The sequence below is a fragment of the Telmatherina bonti genome (genome assembly GCF_933228915.1).
Source record: "Telmatherina bonti genome assembly, chromosome: 8".
NCBI lineage: Eukaryota > Metazoa > Chordata > Actinopteri > Atheriniformes > Telmatherinidae > Telmatherina > Telmatherina bonti.
In genome coordinates, this window is record NC_136626.1 from 15,790,198 (window position 1) to 15,812,362 (window position 22,165).

At 37.1% G+C, this 22,165-nt stretch overlaps 1 protein-coding gene across 1 annotated transcript in view; it reads right to left on the minus strand.

The window, feature by feature from the left end:
* The window catches only part of col24a1 (collagen type XXIV alpha 1 chain), a 98,839-nt gene that overhangs the window by 67,517 nt on the left and 9,157 nt on the right, over window positions 1–22,165 (minus strand). Inside the window, exons 3-5 of the mRNA XM_079244457.1 lie at window positions 18,737–20,118; window positions 8,897–8,950; window positions 5,599–5,652 (exon numbers count right to left, since the gene is read on the minus strand). Coding sequence (XP_079100583.1) covers window positions 5,599–5,652; window positions 8,897–8,950; window positions 18,737–20,118 — 1,490 coding nt within the window. The remainder of the gene's footprint in view (window positions 1–5,598; window positions 5,653–8,896; window positions 8,951–18,736; window positions 20,119–22,165) is intronic.

Consider the following 22,165-nt stretch of genomic DNA (forward strand, 5'->3'; position numbering starts at 1 on the left):
GTGCTGATTTGATCTAAAATGAAGCTGCCAAAAGAGGAAAACTAATGAACACATTTAAGAGTTTCATTTATTCTTCCACTAATACTTTAAAATGTTCAACAGATGTATTCTGTTCCTGCTCCAGCATATCCTGATTACCTAAATTCTTATCTGTTTTCCTAAACATTGTAATAGTAAGAGTTTTTTTCTATTCGAATAACAAAAAAAGGAAAAAGAAATGACAACTCTTGATGGGGCCTGATTCTCAAGCATTTTCCTTTTAAATGACTCTTAATATGTTTTATACAGCTGATTTTTTTATATAGTTGCTTTTGCATGGCTGCGATTGTGGCTAGTTCTTCCTTGTAAAAGATTTTTAATCTCAATAAGAAGTTAGGTTAAATAAAATATAATATAGTTAAAAGAGGATTAGGTAGTTTCCTTCTGCAGGACACATGAATCAAATTGAAGGATCAACACGACTGGGCAGAACTTAACACGCTGTTGACTAGAGCACTTCAATTTAAATCAAGTGTGTTGGATCAGGGAAACATGGACAACCTGTTGGATTGTGTCCCTTGAAAACCAGAGTTAGACACCCCCGATGTAGCCTCTTAATACTCACGTGAATTCCCCTCCAATGCTGCGATTTCTCACAAGTTGGAGCAACTGCTTACCCACCGACTGCTTACAAACAACACAGCTCCACGAGTTTCAGTGACTTTAACATCGCTCAAGTCATCACACGAGATTTGGCTGTGAGATAATAGAGCAGTTTCCCTGGGAAAAGTCTGCTCTCCTAGTCTTCTTCAGATGTTTGTCACAAACACTGTGTTTCCTTGAGAAAAGGGAGACAACCTGGACTTACAGCTAGTTCGTCACTGGCAGAGTTGTTCATGGCTTTTTTTTTTCCCAGTCGCATGTGTTGTAAACAAGAGATAGAGACAAAGCAATCTAGAATAAAATAAACTTGCAGGCTCATATTTCTCAGATTTAAGGTGTCTCAGTGGTAAATAATTAAATCAAACATAATGTTATTTATGCAGCATGTTTCAAACAACCAATTGGCCAAAAAAATGTACACAGCAGAAGAATTAAAACAGTTGAAACTGACCAGAATAGGTTCAATAATAGTAAGTTTAGTGGCAAACCCAACAGTCTCTTAGGTAAAATTCAGGAGCAGCGTGAGAGGAGTTACCACTCATTGCGCTAGCTTCACCAGAGGGGAATGGCAACACCAAAGCTGGGAGGTCCTGTTGAGCCAACAGGCCATGATTCTGGCACTCATTGACTAAAGAAGCATCACCTCTTATTACTTTGCCACTTATAATCCAATAACTGAAGAGTGATAAACAGTTTTATTGGATGCTACTGCCTGTACAAGGGCAGTGCAGTCCAATTTGGAATGCCTGCTTCTACTTCCAGCATATTTCCTTTGTAACAGCCTTGAACTTCCCATCATCTTACCACACAAGACTAATTGTACATCCTAAAAGGTTTCGCTTAAAGAAACTAAAATAACTTAAAAGACATTCAGAATTTTTCTCCTATACATGCAACGTCCATGTTTTGCAAAAATGAGCAACTGCTGGAGCACAGCTTCACTTTACACAATGATTTCAACAGAACTAAAATAGTGGATTTAAACAGTCAGACATCAGAACGTCATGTAATAAAAAAAATTGGTAGATTAAAGGTCATAACATCTATTTGTTTTTCACTCCATCAAAACTAAATTTCAAACTCTTGTGGGCTAAACTGGCAAGATATCCATCTCATAGATTCAGCATTACTTCTATACCTGATAATCTCACCTGTTTCCTAGTTCCTAATGTTTCCTAATTCAAGCCATGTTTCTCTGTAAAAACCTATACGTATGCAATGCAAACAGCATCAGGACTCTAACTTTAACAATTTTTTTTCTATTTCTGTGCATACCCACTGTGAACCAAGGTTACATACATACAGTAGATCTTAAGAATCATATTACTGTAGTTTTGACTGACACCCAGTGAAGCATACGAAGCCAAAACGCAGTGTAAGCAGAAATTCTGCCACAGCACGAAGCCAGAGTTTCATCCTGTTTGAAAAACAGTCAAGAGTGCATGAAGTAGACTGTCAGGGTCTTTTAAGTTTAGAGCACACAGTCATAACATCTCACATGGTGCTTAATGCATGTCAGCTGAGTGCAACATCAGTTGTATGTGTCTTAGTAACCAAAACACATTTCAACAAAAGATATTTCATTAACTGAGACAAAGAAGTCTCTCAGTCCATTTCCAGCCCTCCACAAAGGGTTTTAGAGGATAAGACTGACTCACCAACTAGTCACCACAACATACACGACAGATACACTTTGTATCTGTTCACATGAATGTGGGAGTACAGGCTGAAAGCAGAGATACTCAGGAGACTGCCAAGTCTTTCTCAATAACAAATCTGTAAACCTCAGTGAAATGTGCTCACTATATCAGCAGGTGGTGAAACTGAAAAAAAGTCGTCTCAGTTTTATTAATTCACTAATAAAACAGCATATTAAACTCTTATCCACTCTGCAGAAACCTTCACATCAAGTGATCAAGAAGAGTGTGGAAACATTATCCTTGTTTTAGCCTTACTTGCAACATATACCACTGATTACCACATTGCGGTAGCTGTTCAGGAATACAAATACCGTTAACATCTGCATGGTGCTGCCCACATCCTTGCTCAGTTATGTCAATCCATCTGGTCCCATCCTGGGAAAAAGCTCAACAAAGATACTTTCATTTCTCCTTGTGTAAGTAATCAGTGGTGTGAGTACAGAATTGGAACTACTCTTTCTACTGATTAGGCTCTGTGGCAACATAGAAGCAACAATTAGTTAGGAAAGCTAAACCTGCTGTTCAGATCAGTATCTAGCCTTGGGTGTTTCCAGCTACATTGTGACAACATATCTCTTTATGGTGACATTCGCTCTCATCTGGCCACATCTGCTTTAGTTCTACTGTGATCACACTCTCTAATACTTGATGACCTTTACTGTATGGTAAATCCATCATGTCCAGAAAAGCACACTTCCATAGGTGTGGAGGATTCAAGGACAATTCCACGATCAGGTGACAACACCACAACAGGCCTTACAGAAAACAACAAGAACTGTAGAAAGTTCCAGCGAAATATTCAGACTAAGCCTATCCCCACTTGAGACCCTTGGCAAACATTTATTTTATGCAGTAGAGATTCTCACTGACCGACACTGATTTAGCTTGAGAACCTTTATCAAGATGCTTTGTTTGTTTTGTTGTCATGAGGCTAAAAATGTAAATCTAGGATGTATCTAAAGCAACATTTAGCTGAAATTAGATTTGGACAAAGGTTTTCAAGACTTCAGGACAACCTTCTTGATCCCAAAGGGCAATTCATTTGTAGCTCCCCCACATCCAAACCATATCTCAACAATCAGTCATTAGGTCAAGAAACAAGGAAAAGATAATTAAAATAATTATATAAATATGAGAAAACTGATTCAAGTCAAGGTTAAAATATAAAAGTTAAAGAATTTTAGATTTTTAGCAACTGAAGGAATAAAATAAACATTTAATTTATTTCAAAGCTGCATAATAGCTACAACTAGAATGCATCATCACAAATTTATCAGTAATTACATAATGGTTGCCTGGTTATGTTGTTACGGTCACCTGATGCCTGCTAAGGATGGGGGAATGGATCGAAGTCAAGATTCAATGCAATCTGTCGGTTTTCTATAACCAGGCCAGTTATTATGAATTAGCTCGAACGGATATGTATAAAGTTGAGATGATTTTCATTTTTGTGACGTGGCACTATACAAATAAAGCTGAATTGAAATTCATTAAATTAATAATGATGATCACCTTTCACTTTAAAATAAATATCTCAGTTTGACTCCAATTATCATTTAACGTAATGATATTATTTTAGCTTGTAATGGTATACACCATTCAAAATCTCAAGAATTGCAGCTTTCCGATGGTGTACCACGTGTGTAGGTACTAGAAAAGTAAAATGAGTAATATTACATATCTATTTGTCATGTCTTACTCACAGGATGTCTGGTACCAACAGGTTAATGAAAAAATAAAAGACAAGGGTCTAAAAAGCATTACGTTATTTCAACATTTTTAAAGTAACAAGAAAGTAGTGTGCACTGTAATAAAAAGAATTCCATGAAATCACATATCAAGGAGGATTTGGACACAGTGGCTTAGCCAGATCCCTGTCAATGCAAATATGCATGCAACACATCAGTTAGCATATTTTTCCCAAAACGACTATTCAGTTTGAGATGGTGACAACAAAGGGATTAAAGAATAACTTAAACATCTTCCTTCCTGTTTACCTGACACCTGGAATACCTGCACATATTCAAAATAAACAAGCTAGTAGATATGTAGTTATTGCTCTCCATATGCTCATTTAAGTCCAAATCTTATTTATAAAACACTTTTCATGAGTAGCACAAAGTTCTTTTCACAGTAAAAACAAAAGAGTTTACATTAATCAAACTCTGTTGTATAATCACAACAACACAGGCCAAGTTAACAAAATGTATAAAAATAAAGCCAGATTTGCCTAATTTTCATTTATAATGTCATTATATCATAAAAAAAAGTGTTTGGTTTTAACATTGGCAGGGACATAAGTGTGACCATTAAACAACATGATACAAACATTATGATAAACCCTTACTACAAAATACATTATCCTTATTCCTGTTATCATTTTAAAATAGAAAATCGACATGTGATCACATAGACTCACAACTACACATGATTTGTGATAGTGATATCCATGTTAATTTGTGACATTATTACACAATCCTAATTATAATTTTAATTTCAAAAGACATTAAAATGATTATGGTGCATCTTTTGCACAGATCTGTACCAAATAATTTTTTTTTTTTTTTTTTTTAAAGTCTACACAGTATTATGTTACAGAAAGTCAGGTAGAAAGTTCAGTTGTTAGGACTTCCATTAAGTTAGCACCAGCCATAAGTGTGAGCACTTTCTGAAGAGTGAATAACAGTAGGGACAGCTAATCATGTTAGCAAAAAGCAAAACAGCAGAGTCAATCATATCAGCTGAAATGGGCTGGCATGACTCAAGGCAGATATATGTAAAAAAAAAAAAAAAAAAATCGTTGATCTTTGCTGTTTGTATGACTGAAAAGGATAAAGACAACTAAGGAGTTGCTGGATATTGGTTGGGACATGCCCCTACCATCCCTACCAAAGTCTACACCCATGAAATGAAGAAAATGGATTCCAACCATTTTAATGGAAGTGATCGGTGAAATTGGTATGGACACTGCTTAATTTTTGGTTACAACAAAGATTTCGCGGTCCATAACTCATCCGTTTCCCTTCCTGCAAAGCATCTTTTTTGGTCTTCCTCTCTCAATCAGTGAAACAATTCGCTGTAAAGGATCTAAGATTGACAGAGTTTCAAGGGGTTTAAGGGGAATGCAGATGTATGTGTGCAAGATTTGACTATCTTCCTGTGTAAACCATATTAAGCCGCTGTTTGCATGTTTACTTGTACAGAAAAAATCTAATTAATAATTTAAAGCCATAGAACTTTTATTTATGCCACTCACCTTAGGCCCAGGGGGTCCAGGTTGTCCTGGGTTTCCATGTGGACCAGGAGGACCCTAAAACAGATAAATTCAATTTCAGTTTGAATTATAGGGCTAGTTCAGGGCATATGCAGTTAAGACAGAGTGTAAAAAACATGAAATTAATGTTATTTGCTAACAACAGTCAGTATCCTTAGCAAGGCAATTATTCTTTATGAATTGGCTTTTATGAACACAGTTCATAACATTTGTATCTTTTAATCGGATCGCTGTGAATTCAATGGAGCTGATCATCTCCAAAGTGCCTTCACTTTGTTGTGAATTAGAAAAGTTAAGCCTTGAAACTTGATATAAGCCCAAAAAGCTTAAGGTCAAGGAGAAATTAAATCTGCTTCTATTAGATGATAATAAGTTGCTGAAAAAAAACAACAGTTTAAAAAAGATATTTTTCAATCACAGTAAAATGTACAACGATGATAAAATAAAAAAAAAAATGCTTGCAGCCAAATCCTGTCAACGTTGATTACTGTAAATATCATCACCTTGTAAAGTCACCATCAATGACTGATTGGATCTGAAGAACCTCTGAAGTTAATTTTAGTCTTTCCCTGTGATGAATTCTTACATAAGGGAGGATGATAATCTGTTAAAACGGTAGATGCACAATACCATCAGTTTTCTACCACATAATGACCTCAAGTCTCGCTTTGTTTCCACATTATGACAAAGCCTAAGGGGTTAAAATCATGTTCTGTAGCAACCAAACGCTTTCCAACCTTTTAACGGGAGGCATATTTTATTGTATGCTGCAGTACTCTGTCTACCAGCCTGTCTGCTTTTGAGCATGCTTTCATGCTCTTTGTAAAACACAGCAAGACATAAGGCCATGTTCATGCCAAGAGACAGCCCTCCCCTCCATGTGTGTAGAGCTAGCCTTTTGATACAACAGTGATCCCAGTACAGAAAACACGGTTTAGCATCATCTGGCCATAACAATGAACCTTGATCAAAGTAAAACTTCCAGCACATAATCTTTCAGTTTTCCGCAATGGCCAAAGAAATGCATGCAGGCTTGTATTTACTTTACTTAACTGTCACTGCATTTGCACTGTTAGCTTTGCGATACTAAAACTCCTTCATACTGTACATACACTCGAGTCCTGAATTGTTCTAGAGAGCAAATGCAAATGTCTGCAACACTTGGAGTGAAATTTTCCCTCCAGGCCGTTCTCACACATCAACATTGGAGTTTTTTAGGAGAATGTCTGGGCAGTCTGGTCTGGCCTTTTTCTGTTGTTTTTGCTTACACAAGCACATCACAGTGGGAACTTTCTGCTGGAGAAGTGCTTTCCTGGCTGGAAATGTGAGGGAGGAGCACCAGATGAACAGCTGTTTTGACTGCGCAGGAGACAGCACGTGAAGCATAAATTATGTTGTAGAAATAGCTGTTTTCTTTGCAACGCACTCGACAGAGACTCTCCATATTGTACTGATACCAATATCGCATGCATCTGTATGCATATATAGTAGTGGGCAGGAAACTAAGTTGTCATACTCACTGATGAACAATAGATGTTACTAAGATTTCTGCAGGACGTCCAGAACAAATTGTGTAAGCATGTGTTTTCTGATATGTCAAAGTTCTGGGGCATCTCCAGAACATTTTCAGGATTCTGGTGCACGTATGGAAAATGCATCAGGCTTCTATTAAAAGCTCTGGACCTTCAGTGCATCTTTAGCAGAAAACCTCCTACCATAATGAGCTCATGTGAACAGCACATGCAGAAATAGATTGGACCAAACTGTTCATACTTCCTGCTTCAGATCTGTGGTTATACTGTCAGCATACAGTCATGGCAGCTTGTCATAAACAAAAAAAATGTTTTTTTGGATAACAGTGCTCTACTATTTCAGCCTCTTCTTACTATTTTGCCTTTAGCATAAATCAACATGCCTTCACCAACGCAGCCCTTTGTGTTGTTTCCATGCAGCTTTAGCTGAACTCTTAAAACAGGATAAAAGCAACAGAGAAGGAAAAACTAAATCAAGCTAATTGCATTGTATGATGTTCTCCACTGAAGCACAGCAGTTGTTTACACTCGCTGAGATAAATTATCCAGGGAGTTTGTGGTGTATGAAGAAGCAAAAACCAAAAATCAACTTATTTTACACCAACTCTCTGACACATAGCATGTCATATATTAATAAAATGTGTCTTGTTCTGCTTCGAAAAGCCTTAAAGGCTTGTGGCATGATTGAAGCATTGCATCATGACAACCTTGGCAGTAGCCTAAAGAGTTGTCTTGAGATCAAAGTGCAGCACATCCAGCACATGCTGCTGCTGTGTTTTTTTTGGTTTTTTTTTTGCATATTCTGTACAATCAGTGTGGTCATTTTTTCCAAACATTACCAAAGTTCCCTGCACCCACAAGGCAAATGCTCTCATTACAATGTAGCATGGCTTGTTCCCATGGTTAGTCATGCTTACCGAAGACAAGCCCCTCTCTACCTTATAAATAGATGCAGCTGAGATGGCGTGATAGAGCTATTCTTTACCGGATACCATGACAAATGAAAACTTGTCAATTAAATGTTGAGATAAAATGTTATGCCGTTAAACAGCAATGCTACACTCTTAAAGCTTTAATACCACCAAAGAAAGAGGGCTTCCCACCTACCAATAAAACATTCATGTAAACTGAATAGTCAGCTACACTGGCTTCAGCAGGTGGCACAACAATTCTTTTTTTTTTTTCTTGTAGTGAACTTTCTGAAATTGTGAAGACATCAGCTGAATGCATGGCATCTGTTTTGCCCCTGGAAATATACAATAGTATACAGAAGACAAAGTATGCAATACATTTCACATAAAAAATGGCTGAAACATCAACATTGATTTCATATGGACTTTTAAGAGCCACATAACCTTCATTTTCTATACAACACATATACAGAGCGAAGCCTCCTATTCCAACTGGAAAATCTCAGATCAAGTTGCATTTAAATATTTTCCTGAAATTTTTATTTTTTATTTCTTAGATTTTTATATTCTTCCCAATTTATTCAGTTTTCTGTTGTCCTTTTCAACTTGTACATATTTTACTATTAGGTACAGATATTTCAGGATAACCATAACAAGCAGTCTACTATTCCATGTAGAAGGAAAATAAATTTCTTATTACACATTTTCCCTAATTACACTTCTTTTTACCCACATTTCATTCATATTTCAATGAAAGGCAGTGCTCCCTTTGTAACAGATTACATGTACTTGGCCACATTCAGCATAAGTACCACTGTCTCTGGATAGTCTACTCACCCTTGAACCTCTTTTCCCAAGAGGACCAGGTAAACCAGGGGGACCAGGAGGACCCTAAACCAGTAGGACAGAGGGGTAGGAGGAGAAAGGGAATGTTGTAAAGATAGACAGAGAGAGGGAGTGAGGAAGAAAAGAAAAAAGAGATAGAGTATGTTAATGGCAAGCAATAACATGTAGTTCACTGTCCAGGCATCTTCAATGATGAGCATGTGCTATATTTATGTAACAGCTATAAAGTTTAAAGAAAGGAGCCAAGTTTTTTTCCCTCAATGTTCTTTTAACAAAGCTTTAAGTAGAAGGCTCAAACTACACCCTCAAGATGCAGCAGACACCAGACTATGGTAAATCTGAGGGATTAACATATTCTTGGTCATGACAATGCAGCATGAAAATTAGGTAACTATTGCATGGCATGTTCTGGTAGATGCAACATGGCATTAAAAGCATTTTGCAAAGTTTACACATTACTAAAGATCCAATACAATTTGTCCTTTAAGTTAATGCCTTCTATTCAACTCCAATTGTCCCCACTAAAATCACATGTATAACACAAAAGGTGTTGTGGACTTTTACAGAGCATTACTTCTACATCAGTTTGCTGTTTATTTTGTTGCTGCATGTTGAACTCCCATGTTGCAACACAATCTGTTCCAAAAAAGTTCAGCTTTCAAGATCATATGACAACATTGACTGTTATGTGGACCAAGTCCAAGTAAGTGTCTAATGTAGACATTGTCATGCAGGGGGTGGTGGAGGTGTGGACACAGAATGCAGAAATGGGAGCCAGAGATGAAGAAACTAGACTTTTAATGTGAGAAACTGAAAGCAGGAGGCTAACAGAAAACAACACCAGGGGACTCATGTAATGATCCAGAAAAATTAAACTGACACAGAGGCTATAAATACAGACAGAGACGGAACAAGACACAGGTGAAATAAATCAGTTGATTGACTCCAGGTGAAAACTATAAACAGGAACAAAGGCTACAGAGAAAACAAGACACAACACTACAAAATAAAAACACAAAACTAGAACTAAAGACCCAAGCTAAAAACAAACCATGACAGATGTGATGCCCTTTATCATTTATTCTATTACATTAAAAATGAACATTGATTTACTGTACACCAATAAAGACATTGTGTTTTCATGACCTTCTTACTTTTTAAAAAAAATTTTTTACTTACTTTACATTTTATATTCAGAAGTTAGATGTAGAAATGTGTATATGGTAAAGTTATGTATATACTTTATTTCAATTACTTTTGTAATTAAGTGACTGCAGCAAAGTTCCTATTTGTTGTATGCAATATGAAAAGGCAGAACTTTTACAGTTATTTTCCATTTGATTAGCTTTATTTCTGAATTTTTTTGGGTATAGAAGAGGAACTTCCCCTTCATTTCCTCCAATAAGTAAATGCACACAATCCTGCTGATAAAAGTTTTTTGCATTTTGTAAGGAAAAATTATTTAAACAAACAGGTTCCACGCCAGGATGTTGGATCCGACACAGGGAAGTTTGGAGCTTCATCCTTCCATCTGAGCACCTGAGAAACGAAACATTGAGGCATTTTATTTTCTAAGCACAGTAATAAGCAATATCTTGCTGTGTTCCTGTTCTCTTTCTAATAGCAAAATTTCCACGTGTGCAGCTTAACAGAGACGATAATTACAATAACAAAAAATGGTAGGTGATGCTGCATATATAAAACAAGGGTCTACATAGGTCATCAGGAAGCCTCATCAGGATGTTGCAGCAAAACCATGACACTTTATTTATACAGGATATTTAACTTCATGTTATTTATCCCTACAGTAAGACAGCCGCATGGTGGCTATATAAACCAGAGATCTGTCATGTGGAATACACAACATTTTACAGACACCTGGCTAAAACAGCAAATCTAAATAGGTTAATTAATTAGGATAAACACTGGTGGTAAATAAAACCTAAAGTAAATACGCTGAATTGTGCAGTTCTGCGTCATTAAAATGTGTGTGTGTTTATCTCTAGGTTTACCTAAACCTGGCTTCCGGTAAGTTTGGTGTGGCATGTACTGTAAGTTTGGTAGGGAAATATGAAGCATGCATCAACATTACTTCATTTTTTAAATCTCTAACTTAGGATTTTTTAAAAAAGTACAATCATAATCCAAAAAATGGTCCAACACAGAATAAAATTGAGACGTATTAACATGAACGACATGCCCTATTGTCAACATGCCATCTGACTTTACAGCAAAACATTAAAATGACAACTATACCATTCAGAGACAGTTTGTTGTAAACGTGCTTCTTCCACCATCTCAGTATCTTCTCTCTCAGGCTCAGTCGGGTTCAAACATAAATGGTTGAATTCAGAAAGTTGCCGCTGTCAGTTAGCTTGCTATTACTAGCTGTTGCTTTTAGCATCAGACTTACTGGTCCGGGGCTGCACGGTGGAATAGTAGTTAGCACTGTGGCCTCACAGCAAGAAGGTTGCTGGTTCAATCCTTGGCTGGGACAAGGTTTGGGCAGTGGCCTTTCTGTGTAGAGTATGCATGTTCTCTCCATGTATGTGTGGGTTCCCGTCCAAAGACATGCATGTTCGGTTAATTAGTTACTCTAAATTGTCCTTAGGAATGAGTGTAAGCATGAGTGGTTGTTTGTCTCTGTGTAGCGCTGCGATGGACTGGCAAGCTGTCCAGGGTGAACATTCACTGAATGAACGTACTGCCCCCCCTCCAGCGCTGGACTTCCAGCAATCAATCACATCTCATTATTTTTTAAATTAATATCTGTGTTGATCAAAATCTCGCATGAGAACAAATGGTCAAAACAAGCACTTTTAAAACTTTATTTGGTTTAATAAGTTTTTAAACAATTATTTAAAAACACCGAGAGGACAGTGGAGACATAAAAAGACCAGGTTATGACTTCTTTAAAAATGTGCCATTCTCCTAATCTACGGTGGAATTTCTGAGGCTGGAAATGTTTTGAAATTAAATGAAAAATACTTAATTAATCCCCAAAGGGAAATTCAATATGTTTTACGTGTTGAAAAATAATCCAGATGTTTTTGGCAGTTATTCTGGTGGTCCCATTCTCTGTACATTTTTGCAGTTCAACGATCTGATTATTAAAAATAACACTAGAACCGCCAACATTCCAATACTCCTAGAACCGCTGAGAAGGGTAATTTTTACCACCCCCTGCTGCAACAGCGCAAATAACGCAAAGATGCTTTGAAGTTGTTTGAATCCATTTATTATGTTACTAGTTATAATTGAGACTTTAAAAAAAACTAGCTAAACAGTAAAAAACATAGTATATTAAATAACAAAATAACATATTTCAATATTATAATTAATTTTACAGTGAGATAAATCAACGCTGCTCTTCAACTTATTTTTTATTCACTCGCATGCAAACACGATGTGGGTTGTGGCGATGTGTGATCAGCTCCTCATCCTCACTAGATGACTCGTTCGGGTAAAAAAGACAGATCATCAATTTCTCCAGCTACTTATTCCTCCACCGTCTCGTCAGAATCCTCCACCGACATCCAGAGCTAGTTCTCCGTCACTCAGTTCTTGAAATAATAACCAAGCTTCTTTGGCATTCATATATCTCTTGTATTTATCCATTTCTCAGATTCAGCGATCATAAAACCCTCTTACTCAATCTTTGACAGCTGTCAAACTCATGTGCGTTACTAAGCAACCAGGAGTGACGCGAATGGGCGTGGCGCGAAAACATCTGACAGATGAAAACAATGCATTTCATTAGGTGGTAGAAATGACCTCGTTTGCGGTTCTAGATATTTATTCTCAGGTTTCTTTTTGTTGTGATCACACACTCACCAAAATTCACTATAAGTTCACTGGACCCATTTCAGGAAAAGTGATAAATTTGGAGAAATAGGGATTTTATTTTAACAGAGATATAAGTGTTTGAAGAGCCAAGGAGGTAAAAATGACCTGCTTGGCGGTTGTAGTGTTAAGAGCACTTTGTCTTTGGCAGATGAAACACTTACGGCCTAAACTATTAAGATCCCAATTTCCGAGTAGTAATTTGCGTGTGCAATCTAGAATGTTGTGCATTGGCTAAACCATGATTTGTGGGTGATTTAATAAGAGTGATTGAGTAAATGGGAGGCAGATCCAAATATGGGTCCCAAATAAGGGTTTTGCTAGTGGCGTGGTTTGCAGCCTGTCGAGCATGACCTACAGCAAAGAAATCTGACTGCCACACAATGAAATGCTGTATGGGAGCGAAATTATGAAAAAGTGAATGCTGTTGCTAAAACAATGCAAAGAGGTAATTAAGTAAAAGGATGGTATAAGGACATTAGAAGGTGAACAAAAGGAAAATGGGCATATGATCAAACAGGTGGGGGTGTAGGGCTTATGCACGGTTACCTTTAAAAAAAGAAAGAAAACATGAATGAATATAACACAGTCTCTTGTTTCTAATAGAGGCCTGATTTATTTTTATTAAGGATTTCATAAATTGAACAACCTACAGGCCAGCCATCTAAAGACTCACCAGCTCGCAACTTGGAGGACAGAAAACATGCACTGATCGGATATATTTTGCACATGGGCCCAATCACTTGCTCTTATTACTCTAAGAAATCCAGTTACCGAAAAAAAAAAAACAAGAAAAAAAAAAAACATGGAAACAATGCATTTAGGTCTTGGACAGCACATCTGGAGGATCCCTGCTTTCACGTGCAATATCTGTCATCTGCATGGATGTGTGATTTCTATCCAAACTCTATCCTGAGTTGCTCCAACAGCTACAAAACGTCAGTGCTGGATAAACCACATGTTTTGATGATCATCCCAAAAATACAAGGTTAAAAATAGCATTTTCTGCATCTCCTTGCTTTGTTTCGATGTCTCCTTCTTGTGACATTAACTGCAGCCATGTGTGCAATTATGCACACAGACTATTTGCAAGTCCTTTGGAAACATATTAAATATATGCACAGTTTTTTATGAGCAAAATTGCTCTCAGGTTTGAATTCAGATTTACATTTTGTTGTTCCAAAATACAGGATAAAATAATGTATATTCATTGGTGTAAACATACTAACTGGATGCAGATGCACTATTTTGCACCTTTGAAAGTTGGGACCCTCAGTGCATGTTGTAAGTAAATTAGTCTCTACTTCTTTGTGTGTGCAATGAATTTGCACATGTTTTAGTACACACAAACCTCAAGTAGATCCAGGCCTTAGTCCCATAAGTTCTAGACATAACACCATTAAAAAAAGCAACGTTCAGCTAACAATGTAGCATTTTTCTCTTGACGTTTAACAGTTTTCCAGACAATTTATTTTTGTTTATTTATCTATATATTTGCTTTGCATGTTTAAGATATTTTTTTACTGAATAAAAAGTTACTCAATTCACTTCCATTTTATCCATTCCAATCCTTTTTCAATTTAAGCTAAAGGCAAACTCTGGAAACATTCTGTAACTTAATTATCACCTATGTCAATGAGGGTGTCGTGTATTTAGAAGTGCTGTTTTGTTTATCTGTCTGTGTTTCTTCACAACATAACTTAAAAAGTAATAAATAGATTTTGATTAAATTTTTTGGAAATCTCCATAATGGAATAAGGAATGTTTGATTACATTTTGGGGGTGATCTGGATCACAACCTGGGTCCAGCATTTGTCTGAAGGATTCTCTACTATGGTGTGAGAGGGATAATTTGCCATCAGAGCTTTTTACTCAAAAATAACAGTCACAATAACTGGCAAAACAAAAATTACAATACCTTGGCAGAGGTCTGTACTCTCTGAACGCTCCTAGTTATTTATGTATGCTGTACCAGATGTGAGAAAACAAAGCATGACTGTGTGAATGTAAGTAGAAGCGTAAAAAAATTACTGTCTGGTCTTTCTCATGTTATCACATGTAACATGACTACATAAACACATCAACCTGCTTTGCCTCTTTATGAATCTGTTATTGACCAAATCTCTCTTTCCATCACGCTGATCTGAGCTTCCCATTACTTGGGAAAAAGCCACTGAAGATTAGAAACTTAAATTTTTATCACTAGATGATAGTATTATGTCATGTCATTGTAAAAAACAATATCATCTAAACACAATGAGAATTTTTACAGTAGCAAAAGATTATTATTGATCATTGTCATTGCACACTGAAAGATTCATGTAATTAGTTTGAATTCATGAGTAGTGAGGGAGAGATTCATAAAGACACATCTGTTTGTTCTCTGAGATTCCCACACACAGATGCATGGAAACTGTGACCACACCACTGCCTTGGCCACAACAATGGGGTCCAAAGAATCGGAGGCTTTCACAAAGTAAAACAATGACAGTCACATGTTTTAATTTTGCTGCCAAGACAAGAACTGACTAACAGAGAGAATTCAAGAAGAGTGCTGTATGAGAGGATGCTAAATAGAATCATTTCATTAGTGCTCTGTGATATTACCTTAAGATGGATCACTGTATATATTGTGTTATCAAATAAGGTAGTCTGCTTTACACAGCTTACATAAAGACACTGCATTACCAAAACCGGACATGCTGTATTGGAAAAAGGAGGGCATAGCTCTTTTTCATCCACTCTTAAAGTTCTGATTTACTCTAAAGCATTGCTTTAACTAAGGGTGCAACTAGTTGGATTTTTTTGGACCTGAGCACAACTGTTTTATTTTTGGAATCAGAATCTGTCAACATTGCTTAGGTCATTGAGCATTGTTCACTTAAGCCTTTGATTTATCCTGACATTTTTCTAACTAGTTTAAATATAATTCACATCACTATGATTCAAGTGTAATGACCATATTTTTGGCAATAGAGCAGCAGGCTAAGCAGAGAACTCTGATTATTTTTATATGATTTAGAATTTTAATACGTATTGCTTGTTTTAATTCCTTTTCTGAGTAATGAATAGCACATTTTTCTGTGATTTTATGTCTTAGACCATATAAGGATATTTATTACTTCTTTCTATGAAGTCTGATGTCAAGGCCTGAAATGTTTTAGATGATCTAGCTCAATAAATTGACAAATTCTCACAATCCAAACAGTGAGTTGGGGTTATGCTACCACAACAGCTTTTTCTCTTTTGTGATGCTGTTTATTTTCTCAGGTTGATAAAAGCTATGCTCATCACAGTAAATAAAACCTTTGCAAGTAAAAAGCCTGTTGGAGTTCACATTAATGCTGTATGTTCTGTATTTACTGTATTATTTACATACATTTCAAATGTTTAATAAAACAGTAAAGAATGAATTGTGTTGAGAAACCAAAACATTGAATTAAAATAATAGTTTTTAAATGACGTCTTTGAATCTGAACATGGAACTGGTTTGAATTTGAGATGGGTTTTCTGCTCTGTCTCACTATTACATCCATCTCAGCGGTAACAATTACTTCTTATCCCTTATTGAACAGGTTATGTTCAAAAAGTGAGTTGTCTATTTACCTTTGGTCTGATAACTCATTTTATACCTGGGTTGCATATGCTATACTTATATACTGTCTGACCAGAAGGAAAGTTACAACACAAAAAAACACAAAAAACAAGTCACATAGTCTAATATTAAACAGCACCTTTAGCTTTTCATATGGTGGTATTGTTTCAATAGGCTTCTGCAATGTCTCAAGGTTTATTTGCATCCAATGTTACATTATTTTTTTTAACTAACATCTTGTATTGATGATGGGAGTACACAGTCCAGCCGCTGTGCAAAATCTTTTCCAGCAAAGCCTAGAAATACTCAATGGGATTGAGTTCTGGACTCTCTGGTGGCCAATCCATGTGTGAAAATGGTGTCACATGCTCCCTGAGCCACTCTCTCTGCATAAGAACTGAATGAATCCTGGCATTGTCATCTTGGAAGATTCCATGCCATCAGGGAAGAAAAAAATCCACAGATGAATTAATCTAGTCTTTCCTTATATTCAGGGAGTCAGCTGAACATAGACCTGACCAACTGCAGCAACGCCCAGATAATAAACTGACCCCACAGGCTTGTACAGTAGGCACCAGGCATGATGTCAGCATTTATCTGCCTCTCTTATTACCATGATCCTCCCATCAGTCTGAAACAGGCTAGATCTGGAATCCTCACACCCCATGACCACATTCATCCAGAGTCCAATATCTATGCTACTTAACAAAAAAAAGCCTTTTTCTCCAGTTAGCTTCACTGGTTAGTAGTTTTCTCTCTAGTTTTCTTTCTATGCAGAATCCAATTCCTTGAGTTTCCTTCACATTGTGTGTATGAAAATGTTCTTACTTTGACCAATAAATATAGCTCCGAGTTATATTCAAGTTTTTTTTTTTTATTTCCCCAAACATTAAAGTCACTGATCGGCACTATTCAAACTATTTTCCACTGACATATCTTCCTCAAAAAATTCCGTTTCCCACTATCCTTCCAGTTTTTACTATTGTGTTGGACTGTTCCTATCCCAATTTGATTTGTTTCTTTAATATCCTTCTATGTTTCCTCTGCTTGATGCATGCCAATAATTTGACCTTTCTTAAACAGACATACAACTTTTCCAAGAACACTGGATGTGTCTTTTCACATGGTTTTCAAACAAAAAAGAAGCTACACATTGCATCAGCTGGAGTTCAATAACTTGTTGCCAGCTAAAAGATAGTCACCATGGAGTGATTATCTAACAAGAAGCTCTTATCTGTTTGCTAAGTTACTCCTAGATGGTGACTCTTTTTGGCCAGGCAGTATATCTACTGAATATGATACTTATGTTGATGCAACAACACAACATGTTCCTGCCTTGGAGCATAGCAACACAAAGTACTAACCATTATGAAACATGCTCAAACTTTTTGCAAGCAAATATTTATACAGAACATTTTTATGAGAAAAATGAACCACATGCATAAATTGTGGCTTAAAGTGGGAAATACTCCCCTTTTAGAAGGAATACCCTGCTTTTTACAAGTCTAATCTAAGACCCAATGACCTCGAGTCAACCACAAACCTCCAGTTGATCCAGCATCCAAAACAATCTTTTATCTAAACTGTTGAAGTAGCCAGACATACAAAATACCCTCAAACACGAAGCATGTACACACATACCCACACGCTAACTAAAATAATTATTTTGCTAAAATGTGTTCTACTAAAGCAGGAATTGTAACTCAAACAGTTTCATGTTCGTGACATTACACTACGTTGTATTTAAGCTCATAAGATTAGACAAGAAAAAGCTAATATTTGGTCCCAAAAGCTTAAAAAATGAGAGATCCCTGTGAAAACAGGAAAATTATTTCGAGTGTCATACATGTTTTAAGACATTCAAGTTAAAAAAATTAAAATATGTGGAGGATTATTCTCATGGAAACTTGACATCTTATGTAGTTTACAAGTATGTCTTAAGTTTCCATGAGTAAGATTTACACATTCAGAGGCAAATTTTTCCTGCCAAACAAGGCTGGATGAACTACTTTAAAATCTGGTTAAGCTTTCAACCCTCAAATCTTTTTAACATAAGCAAGTAGGAGCAGTAACAATAGCATTTAGCAGTAGTGGAATTAACAGCAGAAGTAGTATTTCAACATGAATGTCAAATTTACTTTAGATTCCACATATATGATAAAAGAGAGATGATGGGATGTATGCTTAGCATTAAACTACCACCAGAGAAATGAGGCATCTTTAATGTATTTTGGGTGTATTTCAGAAAACAATATTTAACTAAGCCATCAGTGAGAGTAAAAAATGTGTGGATTTCCTTGTCTTTGTGTTTTATGATGTCAAGAAAAAGATGCATTTCTCAGCTCTACAGATATTCATGTAACTCATGAATCCTCAAATATTCAGTCACTTACCGGAGGACCTGGCGCTCCTTTAGGTCCACGTAAACCATCTTCGTAGTCATAGAAGAAGTCTGGCCCCTCATATCCATAATCATATCCTCCCATGTCTAAATCATCATAGCTGCCATCCATGTCGTGCAGTGAAGTATCCACCTGGTTCTCCCTGTACAAAGTGGTGATGTTGACTCTTCTATGACTTTCCAGGATGTGATGAGTCTGTTGAGACCCTTGGCCAGAATCCCCAGAGCTGGTGATAGAGTTGTTCCTGAGTCCTTCCTTTACTCGACTTTGTCTGACTGGGGAAATCACACCTGGGGAGGCTTCTTGAGTCTGCTGGCTCTCAAAGCTACTTTCTTCCTCTGTGCTGTTTTCTGAGTAATCCGCATCCCCTTGGGGCCTTCTGTCAACTGCCAACACACTTTGGGTTGTGGTGACAGTTCTGGTACGTGAAAGATCAAAATCTGCTTGCCTGCTTGGAGTAGCTAAGGTTGGCCTGACAGACTGAAGAGAGAATGTGTCAGGGTAGGCTGAAGGACCCATTGTAGAAATGTGCTTTTCTTCCCGCAGACGTGGTTGTATTGAAGGGCTAAGAGTTGAACGTTGTGTGCCACTACTTGGGGACAGTTTATCATCTCCTGTAACCTTGAAAGGGGTACGATGGATAGCTATATCACCAAGATGGGACTTCGTAAAAGGACTAGAAGGGGGGTCGTTTGCCGTAACATCGTCACCAGGATGTGGCAAAGGCAATCGATAAGTGTCGGCCAGCCGGCACTGTTTTTTAAGGTAGTTGCAGTAGTGCGCAGCAGCTTGGGCTGAGGGATAGATATCTAATTGGCAGACACGACCACTAAACTGAGCTGCCTTTGAGTTCATCCTCCCCAAAGTGAAGAGGCCCCCAGATTCACCCAGTGTTTGAGATCTCCCCAGGGTCTGCTCTCGCTGCTGCACGGCTCCACAATCGGCATAAAAGGAAACGGACCGTGCACGAACACCAACTGCAAATGGATGCTGGCGCCCATCTTGCCAGTTGTAGGTAAAGTAGATGGAGGCTTTCTCTGCAGTGTAAACCACTATTCTGCGTGGTAGCAGCTGAATGCCAAATCGCAGTCTGTCCCTGCCATCTTTAACACTAAAGAGAAAAGCATTGTTTGCTCGCCAGGAGCTTAGGCTAATCACAACGGAAAACTCGTCGCCAAACTCTGAGGGAAACAGACGGCTTGCTGGGACTTCATAGAGGGAGTTTGAGTCGAATAACACTCCATATCCTGGAACTGGGAAGTTCAAAATGGAGGGAACTCTGGTGGAAGTGATCGGAGGCAATGCTGTCCTCTCGTAGAGATTGTCTGTGCTGCTTTGAGATGTAAGCCCCAATTGATAGAGGATATCCACTCCTGTTGAATAGAGCAGCCACAGGTTAGTTTGGAATGAAATTACAGCAGAATGAAAAGAAAATAGTTCATTGCTGAGATGTCGCCAATGAAGTAAAACTGTGGGTAAGTGCATCTTCAGTGTCTTAGCCTAAACTAACACAAAAAAGTGGGAGCTGGACTGTGTGATGATTCAAAGTAGAAATTGCTCCACATTCATATCAAATGTAAATCTGGATCAATTTTATTTACATTAACTGTAAAGTAGCTGCTGTTTATAGCTCATTTGAAAGCGTATAGCTATAAATGAACAGGGCTTTATATTAATCTGACCTCAACTGGATAATGGCGAATGATGTGCAATTTTACAATGCATGGTGTACACAGAAAAACCTGCTGCTTGATGTAAAAACAAAGCAAGGATCTATGGTTGATTTTAGACAAAATTGAGGGGAAAAATGTACATCCTTGACTTCATTAGTGAAGTTAAAGCAGAGTGTGTGAACGGTGCATAGTGAAACTGACATGGGAATCAACTGTTTTCACCCTGAAACTGTAAAATTAACCATTAGAAACTATTGTAAATTAGGTTGATGACATTCATTTTCTAGTAAACTTTTACAGTGAAGTGATACAGAGCATCCTCAGGTTCAACAGGTCTCTGTAGCTCTAAGGCAATTCTTATTGCAACCAGGTACAACAAGCTCAAAAGGGTATGATCAAATCACAAAGAAACTCTATAAACTACACAGCAAACGACTCACTTTTCATGAGTCTGTCTGCTCAGAGCCAAAGGATACTACAAGAAAATACCCTTTCCTAGTCAAAATCTGTCCACCCATAGCAGCCTCTGGAGGTTAAATAAGGATTTTTTGTGAGTTGTGGGGGCTGCTATGGACTTGTGACCTGTCCAGGGTGTAACCCGCCTATCGTCCGGTGATTGCTGGGATAGGCTCCAGCTTCCTTGTGACACTTAATCGGACAGAGTTGTTAAGAAAATGAATGAATGCTAGAGTAATTTTAGGTCGAGCTGACAGTGTGTTATTAGCAACTGTTCATGACTAAAATAAAAGTTTTGTAGACGATAAATAAAGGAATTTATTACCTTTAAATAAAAATTATTGATTTTTCCTACAATTTTCAAATCATAAAACATCAAGTGGATTAGGAAAAAATTCTCATGTCATCTTTGTAAATGAGAACTGCTTCTAAATCGATTGTTTTAGTTAAATAAAGGTTAAATAAAAATAAAAAAAAATACACAGTTGGCAAACACCATGACTTCCCATATATCAATCTTTTATTTTTAAGGTCCATTAAAAGAAAAGTAACCCCCTTAAACATTTTCTGCAGAAAAATGTCAGGATGATAACAGTTTTTTGAACGAATAATAAATAAAGTCTTATTCTCACGTGGGAAAAAAAGCATAAAAAAAAAAAAGATACCTTGCAAGCTAATTTATTTTCATTAATTAGATGTTATAGTCAATGTAACTTTTTAGACATGCAAGCCCCACATTTTCAGAGCCTAGTAAATGCACTTAACTCAAATAATACATTTTTATTAGAATCATTGTGGTAGCTTTTGTAAAATTCAGTTTGTTTATTTGTCGAAGTTAAAGCATGTATTGTAAACACTGAGCTGGTACCTAGGGTTCTGTTGTAGAGGTGTTTATACATTACAAAATAGCTCCTGCACAGCAATAGTGACTAAAAACAAGAGACAATTAAAAGAGATTGTGATTAAAAGAATTAACGTACACTTAAAATTGTCTTTGATGTATTTTCACAGGGCATTTTTGTCCTACAGCTCAGAAGGAAAAGCCATCTATCACAGCTGATCTAAGCACGCTCTAAGATGCCCTTGACATTCTTTGCCTGAGGTAACATCAACCTAGATTCCAATTAACCTGTCTCATATGTTAAGGAAAGCTGCTCCAGCACTCTATGTTCATTCCTCCTCCCCTCACTATGATGGATTGATTCAGCTTGGAGTAAACTCGTACATACAAATATATATATACATATATATACATACATACATACACACACACACACACACACACACACAC